This window comes from Perca fluviatilis, chromosome 24 (assembly GCF_010015445.1).
Source record: "Perca fluviatilis chromosome 24, GENO_Pfluv_1.0, whole genome shotgun sequence".
NCBI classification, from domain to species: domain Eukaryota; kingdom Metazoa; phylum Chordata; class Actinopteri; order Perciformes; family Percidae; genus Perca; species Perca fluviatilis.
In genome coordinates this window covers 2,974,997-2,991,351 of record NC_053135.1, presented here as the reverse complement: position 1 = coordinate 2,991,351, position 16,355 = coordinate 2,974,997, and the positions used below count along the sequence as shown (strand labels likewise).

The following is a 16,355-nucleotide window of genomic DNA, read 5'->3' as shown; positions in this document are numbered from 1 at the left end:
TTCCGCCGGCGACGTCATCGTCGTCAGTAATCATGGCGGCGTCCTGTGTGCGAACCGTGGGATCGATTTTCGGAAGATGTGGGACTTGCAGCTCGAGTTTAAACACAGTGACGTCGCAGTTAAGCCGACAGGTAACGTCCGATTTTGACTTCGATAAACTAACATTTATATATATGTTAAACAAAGGTCAACGCGTGGAAATTGACTACCATGCACAAACAGTGACGTCCTTGAGTTAGCATCCTCTTGTAGCTTCTGCTAGCCGAACCTGCTTGACGGATAAGTGAAATAACAGTCAACCAACGTTGCATTTAGCTTTATTATGGTGCTATAGACTTTAAATGATCTTAATTAGAATAAGAGAACTCCTAACCAAAGTTCGGCTGGCTGCTGCTCCACATATTTAGCAAGTAAGCATAGTTTGCGTAATGTTAGATAATTCATAACAGCTCCAGCTGTCCTCCTCCTCAGGTCGTGAGCAGGCAGATATGTGGGAGCTCTGCCCTCCACAGAAAGAACCTGGCGGCTGCAGGACCAGAGAAGTTCACCATGGAGTTCATCCAGAAGCAGGTGGAGGAGTTTAACATTGGGAAACGGCACCTGGCAAACATGATGGGAGAAGACCCCGAGAACTTCACCCAGGAGGACATAGATGTAAGAGACCGAGTGCATAGTGCTTTACTGTTATCTCTGAGTGTCTTTCACGTATCTACTGGCTTGTCTGGCTTCAGTTTGAGGGATAAGTGGCTTCTGTATGAATTAAGAACTTTTTAAGCATATGGAACTTATTTTAAATCAGGGGTGTCAAACTCAGTTTCACAAAGGGCCACACTGGAATATAAGAATCACATCAAAGGCCAGACATTTAGTTTATTCACATGCTTTTATTTCATCAAAAAAGTCAAGGACCTTTGACTGTATTATTGCATGTCTCATATAGCCTTCACACTTACAGTTTTGGTCAACATAAATACCCAAAAAAGTCAGCAATAAAGTAACTCAGCCAGAAAAAAAAGCAACAAAAAAGGTAGAAAAAACGGTGGAAAACGACCCAGTAGCGTCGGCAAAAGTGACAAAAACTTCAGAAAAAGCGACAAAACACTGCAAAAGCTACAAAAAACTAAGTGGGCCAAAAATTATTGCGAACCTAAATTGATAGCGGGCCAGATCAAAATCTGCGAGGGTCCGGATATGGCCTGCAGCCCTTAAGTTTGACATGTGTTTTAAATCAACAGTAAAGTCTCAAAAGTCAACGAAAATGATCTGTAAGTGAGGGCTGCTGTGGCCCGTCTCTGACAGGCGAGCCACCGTGGGTGGATAGGGTGGAGATATTCGTTTGGTGAGCACACCATGGACTTGGATGCAACTTACTGTTGTAGCTTGTAGGGCGGCACGATATGAGGAAAATATAACATATTCAATAACATTCAATAACATTGAATATCGCAATAACGATATTACTTGCAATAAATAAAGAAATTGTGTGTTCTGCTAAATTTGGGTAAGATGCAAGTTTTGGGTTGGGCTATTTTGGGGAGGACCAATAATTCATAGGGTTAGGCCTGTGAAGGATACTTGAGGAAATTTAAAGCAAATCTATTATGAAAGCAATACAACAGTTTTTTTAGGGAATAGACAGTTGGGGGAGATACATCAAGGAACTCTAGAGTACTAATATTGTATAATTTGTTCTGCATTCGTATCACGATTCAAATTCAACAGATTCAAAATTGATTCATAGAATTCCAAAAATCAATTCCTTTTTTTATTGTATGTCTACTGCAATCACATGGGAAAAGTAACTACATTTATTTATTTTTTAAAGATGATGTTTTGGGGCATTTTCAGCCTTTATTTGGATAGAACAGCAGAAGACATGAAAGGGGAGAGAGAGGGGAAATGACATGCAGCAAAGGGCCTCAGGTCAGAGTCGAACCCGGGCCTGCTGCGTCGAGGAGTAAACCGCTAAATAGGGCGCCTGCTCTACCAACGGAGCTATCCGGGCGCCCGTGAATCTTTTTTTTTTTTTTTTTAATCGAGAATAATTATTTTTTATCGAATCGAATCTTGAGCCTAAAAATCGATATCAAATCGTGACATTTTCTGAATCGTGCACCCCTAGAAAAGACCAAAACTAACCCAACCATTGTTGTCCAAAAACCTATTAAAAACGCATCAATGAACCATGCTGTGTCACTGGGTGACATGTTCCTTCATTACGGAACACGCACACACACTGTAGTTTATTTTGATCTCACATACACCATCCTGCTACTGCAAATACTCACTAAAGCACTACGTGTGGATTGATCCGCCACTGAAAATAGTCCCCAAGAAATGCACTATTTACTCCTGTTTGAGTAAAACTTTTCCAAATACAGCAGTGCCCTGCTGTTTTAGCCTTTTTTAACTATATATTCGTGGCCTATTCATATTTACCGTAGTAACCAATGGGTTTGTGACTGAATGAAACCGACAGCATGGGGAAGTTTGGAAGTATTTAGACATGAACTGATGCATTGTTGGTCTTCTCATGGAAATTGTTGACAATAAGAAACATTTTTATGGTGAGCAGGATTTGTTGCTATTGTTGAATTAGAGACATGCCAAAAGTCTGACAGAGCTCATTTGTTTGTTGAGCTCCTGAGCAGTTGTTGACAGGCAGGAATTAAAATTTTCAGTCCCAGATAAACGGGTCTACAAACAGTTTTTACAACTGTTTTGGTGGACAGTCAGACAGACGGCCCACCCCCCAGATAGCCTCCTCTCATGAGACCGAGTTTAAAAGCCACAAGTAGTTAAAGCATTTTAAACAATGATTGGGCTGCCTCTTTCAGGCTGGAGAGGTGTTGTGTTTTAAAGCTCTGTGGTCTCTTCACATCATCATCTTCATTAGCAATCGGTGCTCCAGCAGCAGCCGGCAGGTGGGGCCACCTCTGGCTAATCTGCTGCATCAGGGATATTAGCAACGCCCTCAAACACACACCCGCATGCTTATTCCAGATTTTGGCAAACACATAAGCTCTCACTGCTCCAACCATTTAGCTTGATTTCTCACTTTCCCTCACCAAGTCCCCAGTGTCCCTCATAAATAATGAAGAGAGCTGTTGGCGCCAGGCTGTGAAAGCCAAAGCGACGGCTAGCAGCCCAAACTTAGATGGAGGGAAAAGGGGAACATTTGGGGGGACTGGAAAGGTGCAGAGAGAGGCACCTGATAAATCCCTCAGCCCAGGTTTGGAGTCCAGACTCTTCAGGTGTGACAGTGCTAAAGACCCAGGAAAACTCAAGAGGATGTTTAAAAATGAAGACTGACCACAGACCCATAAATATCTCTTATGACTGAAATATATTTGAAATTATACAGGACTTTCAAAAACTTCTATTATTTTACTAAGCCTTTTTCAAAAAATCTATATTAAAATACCCTTTGGTGGGACTGCTAGTACCCAATGATTAGTTTGAGCCACAGTTAGACTTCCAGTCAGCTTTCTTTCAAAAACCATTATGCAAAAAAACCTTTAAGTTTTTTACAATTAGTTGATTAACTGATCAGTTCATTGACAGATAATAAATCAACAACAGTTTTGATGATTGATTCATTATTTACATCCTTTCTGTTCAATGTCATTGTAAATGAAATATCTTTTGGGTTAGGGACTAGGGCTGCACAATTAGTATTTTTGTTAAATATTTTTCAAAGAAAATGAGAAAAATGATACAGCAGTTATAATTTCCTCTAATATGGTGAATCATATCGCAATATCAGTCAAAATAATCGCTATTAGATATCTTCCTCATATCCTGCAGCCCTATTTTGGACTGCTGGTCAAAACTAAACAGGACATTTCAAGACGCCAGCTTGTCTCTACAAAATACTGTCCGACTTTTTTATGACATTCTGTAAAGTAAAAAATGAATTAACGGAAACAGTACTTGACAGAATAGTCGGCAGTGACACTAATCGTTAGTTGTGCGCTATTATAAACTATCTTGTGTCAGACTCAAAGGACAGCAACATCTGAATGAACACAGGAATTTAGGGTTGTAACTAAAGATTGACATTGGAGCCCTGCCGTGTGTGCAGGCTATTTATTTGTTCATTTCAATATCCGCTCACTTTCGACTCGGCACCTGCCCTCTGTGGTTTGAATGTGCATGCTTACTCCTACCTGCAGCTAAAGATTGTCATCATTCATTAGTCAGTTGACTATTATTGAGATTATTAATTAATCGTTCTGTTTGTAAAATGTCAGAAAATAGACGAACCAAAAATGTCTGTCATGATTTCCCAGAGCCCAAGGTGAAAACAATTGTTTTTCTCTTAATTTGATCTGATTTAAAACTATGAACTGATTATTTCATAAGTCAATTAAGGAAAAAAATAATTCTCAACAATTCTAAGAATTATTTGAATCCTTCATCAAGCGAAAATAGGATTTTCTGCTTGTCTGTCTTGCTCTGTCGATGAAGCAATAATCGACTAATCGTTTCAGCACTTCTGGAAAGAAAAATGTGGTTTTGTAGCTTTTTAAAAAGCTCCTCAGGCCATCTAGCTTGATTTTTGTTGCTGGCCTGTTGAGGCTTTGTATCCCACTTCATTTGGTCACGGGTGACGGTTTTGATTTTGTCCCTGGGCTTGTTCAAAATTTGGCACGATTGACTTCACCATGTCGTTGAAATTAGTAAAAATTCGACACCCTCCTGAGACGTGGCGCTGCTCGGTTTCCACAGGAGGCGGTTGGACTCTTTCTGCCTCTGTCAGTCCGTCTCTGCTCCCTCTGGGATCTCTGTCATACTGGGCTGAGGCTCGGGGGACACACACACACACGGGTGTCTTCATCTGTTCCCTGCATCTCTCTGCCTGTCTTTCCCTCTTTTACTTTTTACCCTTTAACTTCTCTTCCTGTCTCTCCCACCTTTTTTTACACACACACACACACACACACACACACACACACACACACACACACACACACACACACACACACACACACACACACACTTCTCTCGACCAGCCCTTTTCTTCCTGCTTTCCGTTGTTTTGACAACCTTAAAGGCAGCAACCTGCTCCCTCCGTGCAGCACCTGCTGCCTCACTAATTGAACCGACAGAGAGGAGGAAAAGGAGGAAAAGGAGTGGAGAGATGGCGGGATGGAGGAAGAGAGAGATGAACAGACTGTCTCAATAAGTGTGGCGGGGCCAGCACATTTTCTGTCTCCCTCTCTTCTCTCTCACACACACACAAACTTACAGTGCCATCTGTAGCCCTGCTAATCACACACTCACACACACACTGAGCAGAGGATGAACTTGGAGTGAACTGTTGGATGTCCACAGTGTCCTCTGCTCACTGTCACCCAGGCCAGAAACTTGTGCCTTTTTCTGCTTGTTTTCTCCTCTAACTCTACAGCAACACACACACACACACACTCACCCACATCAAGCTCGCCTTTCCTTGAACCCGCAAGCAGCTTGCGTGCCTCTTCCTCTGTCACTTTCACTGTCGTCCGTTGGTGTGACCTCCGTTGTTTGGACATGTCAGCGTTGTCATGATCTGCCATCTCTCAAACTGCCATTTCCCTTCATGTTATTTATTTATTCATTTATTTTCCTCTCTCCCCCACAGAGGAGTATTGCCTACCTCTTCCCCTCTGGCCTGTTTGAGAAGAAAGCCCGGCCCCTAATGAAGGTAAAGTACGTCTGTGTGGGTTAGACTCGTATAAACTTCACTTTCCTAACGTGTATGGCTGACATGAAAGTTTAAAGGCTGTAGATTCTTAGTTTCTAATGATATAAAGTCCTGTCAAACTGATATTACTTTTATTGGCTGGTGTAACATTCAGCGACTTTCTCACATCATATGTCGTTTCCATTCACTTCCATAATAAAACAAGACAAGAAAATGACACATTGGTTCCCAACCAGGGTGTCGGAACCCACCAAAGAGTCCGAATGATAAATCTGAGGGGGTCACAAACAAACAACTTTTTCTGCTTTAGGTGCCAAATAATATTGAAACAAATTTTATGTACCACACTGTTTTACTTTGCATGTACATCAGTGTTGAAGAATAGCTTGAAAAGTGGAGATGAATTGGTCCAATTTAAGCTCATATTTAATGTTTTTACTCTGCAAATATAGAAGTTACAAACAAATAAAACACCATGAAATGGACAGGGAGTTGAATTACATAAATACATGAATGCTGGATATTAAATAGAGCATACATTTCATAAATATTTGGGATATCTATGCCAATATTTATATATATCAGCTGGACCTGTTGACCTAAAATAACATACATTTCCATGCTTAAAGAGAGCAAACTATTTGTATCGTATTCTCTTTACATAATCCTCAGCAAAATGTCTATAATGTAATAATCTGTTTTTATTTCCAGCATCCAGAGGAAATATTTCCGAGGCAGAGAGGTATGTTATCCGTGCACTTGATTACTTTTATTTTTTTATTATTCTAAATGTTTCCAGAATCGTGAGTATTGTGTAAACTGATTGTCTGTCCCGTCTTTAAAGCTATCCAGTGGGGAGCAGACGGGCGGCCGTTCCACTTCCTGTTTTACACCGGCAAACAGTCCTACTACTCCCTGATGCATGTGAGTACCGTGGCACAGTCAGGTTTTTATGTGAGGTGGAGGTAAATCTTCATCCAGCTCAAGTCCCTTGTTCTTCCTCACCTGCCCGCCCCCTCCCTGCCCCTCCCCGTGCACCCTCGGGTCGTACGCTATTCCGACAGAGTGAGTTGAGGGAAGGCTGCGCGGTCCCTGAGGAGATTCAACGTTAGATCCTCTTTTCCACACGGAGAGCTGCAGCTGAATAGAACCGGGGTGAAAGAGAGGTGGGAGATTAGAGGAAGGGAGGGAGGGAGGGAGGGAGGCGTCAAAGGTAGTCCGGTTTAAATGCTGATTCTCTCAGGAATACCTGCATCTGCGTGTGCTCCAGCGCCCGGTCGACAGTGAGCTGAAATTATTTAATATTCCAAAATCAGGCATGACCAATATTATTGGTCAATTCAAGGAGAACTCAAAACCTCGCCAGACAGAACCAAAACTCCCTGCATTGCTCGTGCAGGAATATGTATTTTAAATGTTTTAAAGTATCTCTAATAGCCTGACCGATACTGGATTTTTGAGGTGTATATACTGTACCCATTTGGCAATTTAAAAAATCCAATAACAATATATCAACCGATGGTAACGTCTTGACACAAATCATTATTTATAACATGAAAGACCCCTCACACTCAATGGATCAAAGATATGATGTCTTGTTAGGTATTCACCTAAAGCACAAATTAGGTATTCACTAAGAGGATCGGAAAAACAATTTTTTAAGTTGTGGCGCTCTTTTATTGAATATGTTAAGTCTGTTTAAATAATGCCACTACTATGGACACTTTATTTTATTTTTTTATTATTTTTATTAAATTTTTCTTTTTTATGTATGTATTTGTTGTGTTTGGTTGTAGGTTAATGTTTGTCTGTATACTTGGTTCTTACAATTCTATTTTGATTTAATGGACAGTATGGACGCTATTCTAAGGGGTGGGGGACTGTAAATGTGATTTATGTTAAAAACGAAGGAAAGAAGGGTAAAAGAGAGAACATGAGGCAGCTGATAGGAAAAAGGGGTTATTTATAAGATTACATATTGTTTTTGCATTTAAAGAAAAAAATGTCTGTGCTTTAAAACAAAAAGAACCAACAGGGGACAACACTGGCCCTCTTACTGTGTTGAGAATATTTAATTTTGATATTTGAATGTATAAATAAGAAATGGAAAAAGGGAATTGAAAAGAAAATTAATTTAAGGTCTCAAAACCTTTTTGATGTTCCATTAATAAAACTTAAAAATAAAAACCATGCAGTGAGATTTTGGGTGAGATGGAGAAAAATCAACAATGTACAGAGTGTTTTTGTGTCCGGATTTAAAATAATGTTTGAGGTGTGGCACGTCTGGCTTGTCAGGCTTTGTCCCGCCACGGGGAGCGACTCCTCCATGGGGGATTTTGGGGGGGGAGGCAGGGTGGGGACACAGAGGGTCCTTGATGGGAGGAGGAGGAGGGGGAAGCTGCTTCACCATTCACCTCTGAGCAGACCTCCTCCTCGTTCTTCCGCTTCCTCCTCCACCTTTTGTTGTCTCCACACGCTCGACTGTTACCTTCCCGTCTGCTGCTCACCTTGTTCAAAGACATTTCACGGATGAGAGGCGCGTGTCTGTATCTACAACGCACAGAGAGGTGTGATTTCTGAATATTGGGCCAAGCTCACACTTTTTACACACACACACACACACACGGTTTTGCCCTGCAGCAGCAATCTGCACCCCCTGCTGTTGGTTTAAATAGGTATGTCAGACATGTCTGAGAGCTCGTGCTGCCTGTCAGCATGATTGCAGTCTCAATAACTCCCTTTTACCCTTGTGTTTTATTTCCTCTTCTCTTTGCTGTCTTGTTTTGTCTTCTTCCACCGTTCCTCTTCTTTTCTTAATTCCTTCCATACCATCATTTCAGCAACCAACACACACACCTCCCTTTCAGGAGTGTTGCCAGGAGGGGGCAGTGGCGTGAAAAGCAGCCTTCCTGCTCGGCAGCTCTCCTCTGGCTGTTGTTGGGCTCAGCCAGTGTGGCACATTAACCTGCTCACTGCTCCACTGAGCCCTTTATGGCCATAACCCTGGGGAACCTGCAAACACACCTTCCCCCTTCACTTTAACCCTGTCTACACCTGCATACCGAACAAACACACGACCGTCAGGAGGATATCGTACCAGAGAGCTGCTTCATTGTTACCTTTTTGGTTGACTTTAAATGTGTCTTCCTTTCATAGCCTTAAATTTGAAGGCCTTTCTGTGTATATAAAGACCATTTATTGAATAGAAAGAGTCGAGCTAGCTGTCAGTCTCTGTAACAACTTCGACTTAAATGAATCCAGATACTGGCCTCTTCCATCTGGCCAATCCATGCAAATTATTCCTCGCCATTGTTGGGCCCAGTGTTTGCAAACTTGTAGCGCAAGCCCCCCCCTCCTCTTTTTTTCAGATTTTCTATTACACTTTTTTTTTTCAAAGAAAATTGGATTTTGCTTAATGCTTTTTTTTTGGTACACCCCTCCCTCCTGCCCCTCTGTCGCTGGTCGGTGTGGCAGCGGATTAGGCACACTCTATCAAGAAGGAATTAAAAAAACATCTGGTGAATAATTGACGGGGAAATGAGTTCTCACCCAGGCACTGGGTGGCTGAGGTGGGGGTGCCTGCCTTGGGGACGTGACCGGCGTGCCCCCCCACCCCGTCTGTCTCTCTGCACCCATCGCCTTGACACTCTCCCCCTCGGGTTATTCCCAACGCCACAGTGATCTAATGACAAGTGAAACTGTCCTGTCACTTATTTAGTTCCCTGTTTTTTTTGCTTTTCTTTCCCGTTTTGCTTCAGGCCAAATACAGACACAGGCATCTGGGTCAATTTAGTCCAGAAACTGAACACATGAATGGACAAAGTTTTATTATTGCATCATATGTCATGGGCGTACAAGACACCATAAGACAGATCCAGATGATGCTCCATAAAGTCTCTGGAATTTCAGCGTGTACAACTAAATTCATTACTCTGTCCCAACAACTATTCGCTGTATAATACTGGAGAAATCAGAAGAAATATTAAAGAATCCATCTTGCCTGCTTTCCAGGCTTTAGAGACAAAGTTAACACTTAAACAAAAGGACATGAATCCTCTGTACATCAGGATTTTCTGTTGTGCCATTTCATTGATATCTCTTAAATCATAATGTATACAGTAGAAATGGTCATATTCCAATATGTCAGAGCTGACAAACTTCTGTAATTTAGTGCAGCCTCACATTTGTTTCTTTAGAAAAAAAAATGTTTAATCTGTGTGGGTTACTTCATAGGCTGTGTAAGTGTTATATTATCTAGGTCACATGACACTGATAACCAAAAGCTGTATCCTGGAATTCACTCAAAACTTTAATTTGTTTAAAAAACAAATACTTTTTAAAGTTGGACAACTGTTAATTGCAAATATTTCTGAGACCATTGTACAGCAAAATTTGGAGTGGTTACAGCTCTAGTAGGAATGGGTCATCCTTAAGTGTTTTTGGTGCATTTTAGGAAACTTACGGCAAAACCCTGAAGATAGAGAAATACCAAGATCGTCTGAGAACCAAGGGACTCTTCTCCCAGGACACCAAGCAGCTGTAAGTAGGGGAATGCCGATATGTAGGAAAACTCTGTACAAAACTGTTGGCATTATAGTGACGTTTAGAGCAGTTTGGTTTGTCAGTCCACACAAGCACTAGTACTACAGTCAATAGTCAGTTTTGATGACTGTTAAAATGCTCTTAATATGAAAAAAAAATATGTTAACACCAAAGGTTTGACACCAGGGAAACCTCAATAAATAAGCTTTTAACTGTAAACTGATTAGTCTCCCTCAGCACTTACACTTTTGATTTTGGACTGGAAAATGTAACCACCGGGGTGGTTGTGGGTCTGTCTCCATCAGCTCTCTGGGCACAAGCAGGTGGCTAACAAAGGAGGAGCTCGAAGCGTTGCTGGTCGAGACGATCTCCACTCACGATGTAAGAAGGGGATTTCTTTTCTCGCGCCCTTCTCTTCAGGATTTTCACATGCAGCCGGTGGCGTTGGGCAGACTGACACTTTTGTTGTTTTCTTCAGTACGATCGCTTCATCCGGCTGATGGAGCGCCTGCTGTCCATGCCCTACTGCGCCACCGAGCAGGACTTTGTCCTGCGCCACCGCCGGCAGCTCGAGGCCCTGTCCAGCAAGCAAATGGTGCCGACGCTGGAGCGAGATGACAGGGGCGTGGCCTTCAGCACCGCCGAAGGTAAACTTGCTTGTCTAAAATTTGGAAGATAAGAAAGTGCATGTGTTTTTGCCTGTTGAGATTTCCAGATACCAGCTAAAAGAAATGATGGCCAAATCTAAAAGACAAAAATGTAACTTCAATCTCTTAGCCAAGAAATCCAGGTCTAAGGCCCAATGGGTTTACGGATATTATATTTAAAAAAAAAAATACTCCTATGCTTATTGGCTTTTCCCCTTACCTTAGTTATATTTATTTTGTGCATAAGTTTACAAAGTGAAAAAGTCGCCCCCCCCCAAAGCAACTTACCATCTCCAACAGCAAACTGTTCACAAACTGCTCCAAACAGCTCTACTGTAGTCCAGCCTTTACTTCAGAGACAAACGTGGGTCACTTTGTAACACATGTTATAATGCTAGCCTAGCTGCTAATGTGGCACGCCCTCGTACTTTGCTTCTGACTGGCTAGTAGTCCTTACCTAGGTACTGCACATGAGAGACTGCCAACAAAGATGGTACAGAAGTGAGATGTCTCACTGTAGCTAAAACAGAAAGCTCAACACACAGGGTGAAAAGAGCTGCAGCAATTCAATTTTATTTATAGTATCAAATCATAACAAAAGTTCGAGACACTTTACAGATAGAGTAGGTCTAGACCACACTATAATTTCCAAAACCCCAACAATTACAGTAATTCCCTCAAGAGCAAGCATTAGCAGTGGCTATCGCGACAGTGGCGTTGGTGCCTTTTACTTGTCATTTCAGTGACCGGCTAAGACAAGGCACAAGAGGATGTACCTCCCTTTACTTTGTTGAGAATTGCTCTCTAAACCCTGTTTCTTGTATAGTAAGTAAGTAAAGTTTATTTCTAGAACACATTTAAACACAGTTTAAGCTGACCAAAATGCTGTACAAACAAGAACTAAGGTGCTGTATTAACCCTTGTTTAGAGAGCAATTCTCAACAAAGTAAAGGGAAGTACATAATCCTTGTGTTGTCCTTCGGGTCACTGGGACCCGAAGGACAACACAAGGGTTTAGGAAGAAACCTCGGCAGACCCAGACTCTTGGTAGGCGGTGTCTGACGGGCCGGTTGGGGGTATGATGAACAGTGGTGATAATAGTCACATTAGAGGTCAGTGACTCCGAAGGTTATCGTGGAAGTTCATGTCATAGCAGGGCACAGCAGTGTGCAGTACAACAAAAATCGTGTTTTTTGAAAATTAAACCATGTAAACCTATTCTGGTATAGCCTCTAAATACAATTGTGAACCAGAAAAAGCATAATGTCAGCAATTTAAGATTTTACCTCCTGCTACAATTTCTGGCCACCAAAGTTCAGGGTTACAACCTTTAAGTTTATGTAACAACGTTTACCCAAATCTGTGAAGGCAAGAATAACCAGAACACCAATAAACCAACTGTCGAGACACCTCAAGGCAGTGTAAGAATTTAAGTTTATTTTACAGCAAACAAAAATGACAAGGAATGGTCAATCCACTCAAAGTAGAAGCTGAAAAAAGACCCGGCAGGGTCTCCAATGCCAAAACAACAAACAAAAACCCACGCTACATTAAACAGAACCAGTAACTACAGACTTGAATAAAAATACACAGTACTGACCTCCCTGCAAGCTTCAGATAGCTGGACAGCATGAACAAATAACAGCCACCAACACAGAGTAGTTTCCCCTACTGCAACCAGCATGACAGGCAGCTCTGTGGCAAGAGGAAGGGCTGGGGCCTTGGATCTGGGAGCTTATATGCAGCGTCTCTGATGACCTGATGAGGAACAGGTGTGGATGATCCAGCCAATCAGACACAAGTAGCCCTCTTCCAAAAAGAGGCCCGAGTAATGTTAGGGAACGTACCATTCAGCTTTAATGTAAAACATTTGACAAACGTCTGCATAAATATCCAATTAAACACATTTCTAAGTGCTTTTGGGGTCTGTTTCCTCCTCTGTTGTTTGTAATCAATGATAAGAAAATGGAGACAAAGGTGTTTTTTTTTTTTTTTTTTTTTCTCTCAGGTCGGAGGAAGACGTCGAACTCCTCTGTGGTTCTTCGAGACTGCGGCTCCGGACGCATCACCATCAACGGCGCAGACTACCTGCACTACTTCCCCATACTGCAAGACAGGTAGGACAGTTCTGGGAGTGTTTGCACTGAGAAACAAATAGACGCTTTTCCACATCGCAGGCTCCTGCAGCGTCATTCATAGATAGGTACCATTTTCCTTAAAATGCAAGACCCGATGTGTTTTACTTCCTCCCCTTCAGGGATAAAAAGCAAAAATTAAAAAGCAGCTTTTTCGCTCTTCACAGCATCGCCTCGTTTTTTTTATTTTTTTATTTATCTCCTTGTAGTGAGTTAATTACACAGTTGAGTGGTTGTGTGTCAGTGTGTGTGTTGATTGCGTGCGTGCGTGTGTGAGTGTGTGTGAGTGAATGTCCAGAGCTGGTGTTGTCACGCAGTGTGAGGACGGGCTGTAATTGGAGCAGAGAGGTGACAATTGACTTTGTCAGCAGCCATAGGCCATTCAGCCGAAGACACCATCCATAACACAGACACTTTCTTTTCACACACACACACACACACACACACACACACACACACACACACACACACACACACACACACACACACACACGCGCAATCTTATCCTTTTCCTGCTGAGTCAGAAGTTAGTCTGTAATATGCAGTGGTGAGATTGTAAATGAAAGCTTTTCACAGTGCCAGGATCCTCTATGCTTGTCTGAAAAGTCATCCAACCAGACATTAAATTAGCTAAGCCTCTGCCGTTTGATACCACTATCTGTTAAATAGCACACACTCTCTGCTCTGCCCATTCAACCACGCTTCATTCTTCCACCTCTTTTTATTATCTCCTGGTCATTTTCTTCTTTTGCTCTTTTTATTCCGCTCTCAGAGAGCAGCTGATGTTCCCGCTTCAGTTCATGGGCGTGCTGGGACGCTTCGAGCTGGAGTGCACGGTGAGTGGCGGCGGGCGGTCCAGCCAGGCGGGGGCGCTGCGGCTCGCCGTGTCTAGAGCCCTGCTCAGCTTCCTGTCTGAGGGGGAGGTTGAGACCATGAGACAAGGTGGGTTATTATTTGCAGCGTTTTTTTTTTTTTAAATCACTTCTTAAATATAATTTTAAAGGAAAGCCTTTGTGCTGGAGCTGGGCAATATATCGATAGCATATCGATATCGTGATATGAGACTAGATATCATCTTAGATTTTGGATATGGTAATATCTTAATATGGCGTAAGTGGTGTCTTTTCCTGGTTTTAAAGGCTGCATTACAGTAAAGTGATGTACTTTTCTGAACACACCAGACTGTTGTAACTGTTTTGTTATTTGCCTTTACCCACTTAGTCATTATATCCACATTACTGATGATTATTTATCAAAGATCTCATTGTGTAAATATTTTGTGAAAACACCAATAGTCAACCCTACAATATCGTTGCGGTATCGATATCGAGGTATTTGGTCAAAAATATTGTGATATTTGATTTTCTCCATATCGCCCAGCCCCACTTTGTGCACATTAAATGTTTCTTTCATAACATAATTTTTATGTCCCTGTGTTTTATGATTCCATTTGTTTTTACTTTGCCTTAATACTTTGAAAGCACTTTTATAACTTTATTTATAAAAGTGCTATACAAATATATTTTTTTATTTTAAGTGATTATTTTCCATAATAAGTATTTCCTACCTTCTAAGTAACCATTAGGTTCTGATTGTGGTGTGAAATACAACTCGCAGACACTTAAAACTTGTTTGTAACAGAGTGATCCATCACAATAAGCTTTAAGTTATTAATTGTGTGAAGAATTGATTACCATTGCAAGGTGAGGTGGCATCAAGCAGCAACTGTTTTGCTTGTTTATGGAAAGGTCAAGGTACAACATTCTCACTGTTGTAATAAATCCATGTTTGTGAAGTGATTTCCTGATTTTGACTGAACAAAAATACTTAATTAATACAGCCAAACAGTCTAATCTCAGAGGTTGGTGAACACTGAAATCATATTAAATCAATCGCTGACTTGATTGCACAGTACACTGTTTGTAGTTAATGTACAAAAAACCTGCCAAATTCCCAGTGTAATCCTTTTTTTAAATAGTAACACAATTACATTTTTCTCCTATTTGATATATTTTTGTTTTGTTCAAGTGATGCCAGCAAATCTTTCTACGTCGTCATAGTTCCATCCGTGGCATCCTGAAACTGTGTGCGGTTATGATTTTGTATTGTTCTATCAGCTGGCATGTATTGTCTGTTCTCTGCACCTCACTGCTGCACAGTGTGTTCCCTGTTTGAGTTATTGCTCGGTTGACGATAATATAGATGCATTATGAAAATTCTGCAGCTAGAGTTCAGTTTTGGGTGAGGCTTATTTTAGTATCGTAAAGATAACACCCAAGGAGAAATGCAGATAATGCATTTATGTTATAAAATAACACAATGACAGACTAAGATGCAGATGAACAGAACATTGAAACAAAGAATATTAAAACTAATTTATCCAAAAAGTTACCCAGCGGTGTATATTGACATTAAGGTGCACTTTGTCTCATGAGTCCCTCCTCTTTCCATCCTATTTCATTTGTCTCTTGTTTTTATTTCCAGCCGGTCTGCTGACCCCCGACCCGAGAGTAAGGGAGAGGAAGAAGCCGGGTCAGGAGGGAGCACGAAAGAAGTTCACCTGGAAGAAACGCTGAGGAGGAGAACTCCCCTGAACTTAAATCTGGAACGTTCACACTGACTTCTGGTGTTAATATTTCCCCCGGTTGAACTATTCCCACCTCTGTTTCCCAGATGCTGTATCACTTCAGTTGTCCTCAGTTTATTTAAGCTCTTGGAAGAACACAATCAGAGATGAACAGGCCGCCATGTGTCAATATGCAGCATCGACTTAACAAGCTGCAGTGAGCCTCTTCAGCCACCAGATGGAAGTGTGTGTCAAGGAATAAATGATAAAGATGAATGTGTATCAATGTATTAAACAATAAATGAGGTTTTATATTAAAAAAATCTTGTTTTTTAGTATTTCTTTTTTTCTATTTTTGCTTGCAAATTTAATCAATTTTAGATGTTTTCTACACCTTTTTTTTCACTAAATTTCTTCATGATAAATCTACATATTGGTTTAAAGTTCCTTACATTTCAGAAGCTGGTACAAGCAAAGGTTTTTTGCTTGATAAATTACTTAATTTATAATTTTTACAATTAAAATGATCAATTTGATTATTTTTTTTAGCAATTAATTGGCCAAACTTTTCCAAATCTGCTGATGCATACTGTATTTTCCATCTCGTGTCATTGCCATCTTCAGCCACAAGATGCCGCCAAATGCACATGCATGTTTAGCAGACGTGCTTCTGCTAATTATAACCTAGTTGTATACAGTCTATGATTATAAGCCATATTTATCTGTTCAGAATAATTAAGCCATCAACTAAACGGATGCTGACTAATAACGTTAAC

At 41.2% G+C, this 16,355-nt stretch overlaps 1 protein-coding gene across 1 annotated transcript; it reads left to right on the top strand.

Moving 5' to 3' along the window:
* On the top strand, window positions 1-15,902 carry mrps9 (mitochondrial ribosomal protein S9). The gene is made up of 11 exons (XM_039793299.1): window positions 1-131; window positions 472-654; window positions 5,627-5,689; window positions 6,401-6,431; window positions 6,534-6,613; window positions 10,143-10,228; window positions 10,537-10,612; window positions 10,710-10,878; window positions 12,887-12,995; window positions 13,786-13,955; window positions 15,498-15,902. The coding sequence occupies exons 1-11, from the start codon at window positions 33-35 to the stop codon at window positions 15,587-15,589; spliced, it is 1,158 nt and encodes a 385-aa protein (XP_039649233.1). The 5' UTR covers window positions 1-32; the 3' UTR covers window positions 15,590-15,902.
* Window positions 15,903-16,355: the final 453 nt, after the last annotated feature.

Excerpts from the sequence above, each read along its gene's own strand:
- mrps9 (XM_039793299.1), top strand. The coding sequence starts at position 33 with ATGGCGGCGTCCTGTGTGCGAACCGTGGGATCGATTTTCGGAAGATGT. Across the intron at positions 6,432-6,533 it reads AATATTTCCGAGGCAGAGAG|CTATCCAGTGGGGAGCAGAC; the intron begins GTATGTTATCCG and ends CCGTCTTTAAAG. Across the intron at positions 6,614-10,142 it reads CCTACTACTCCCTGATGCAT|GAAACTTACGGCAAAACCCT; the intron begins GTGAGTACCGTG and ends GGTGCATTTTAG.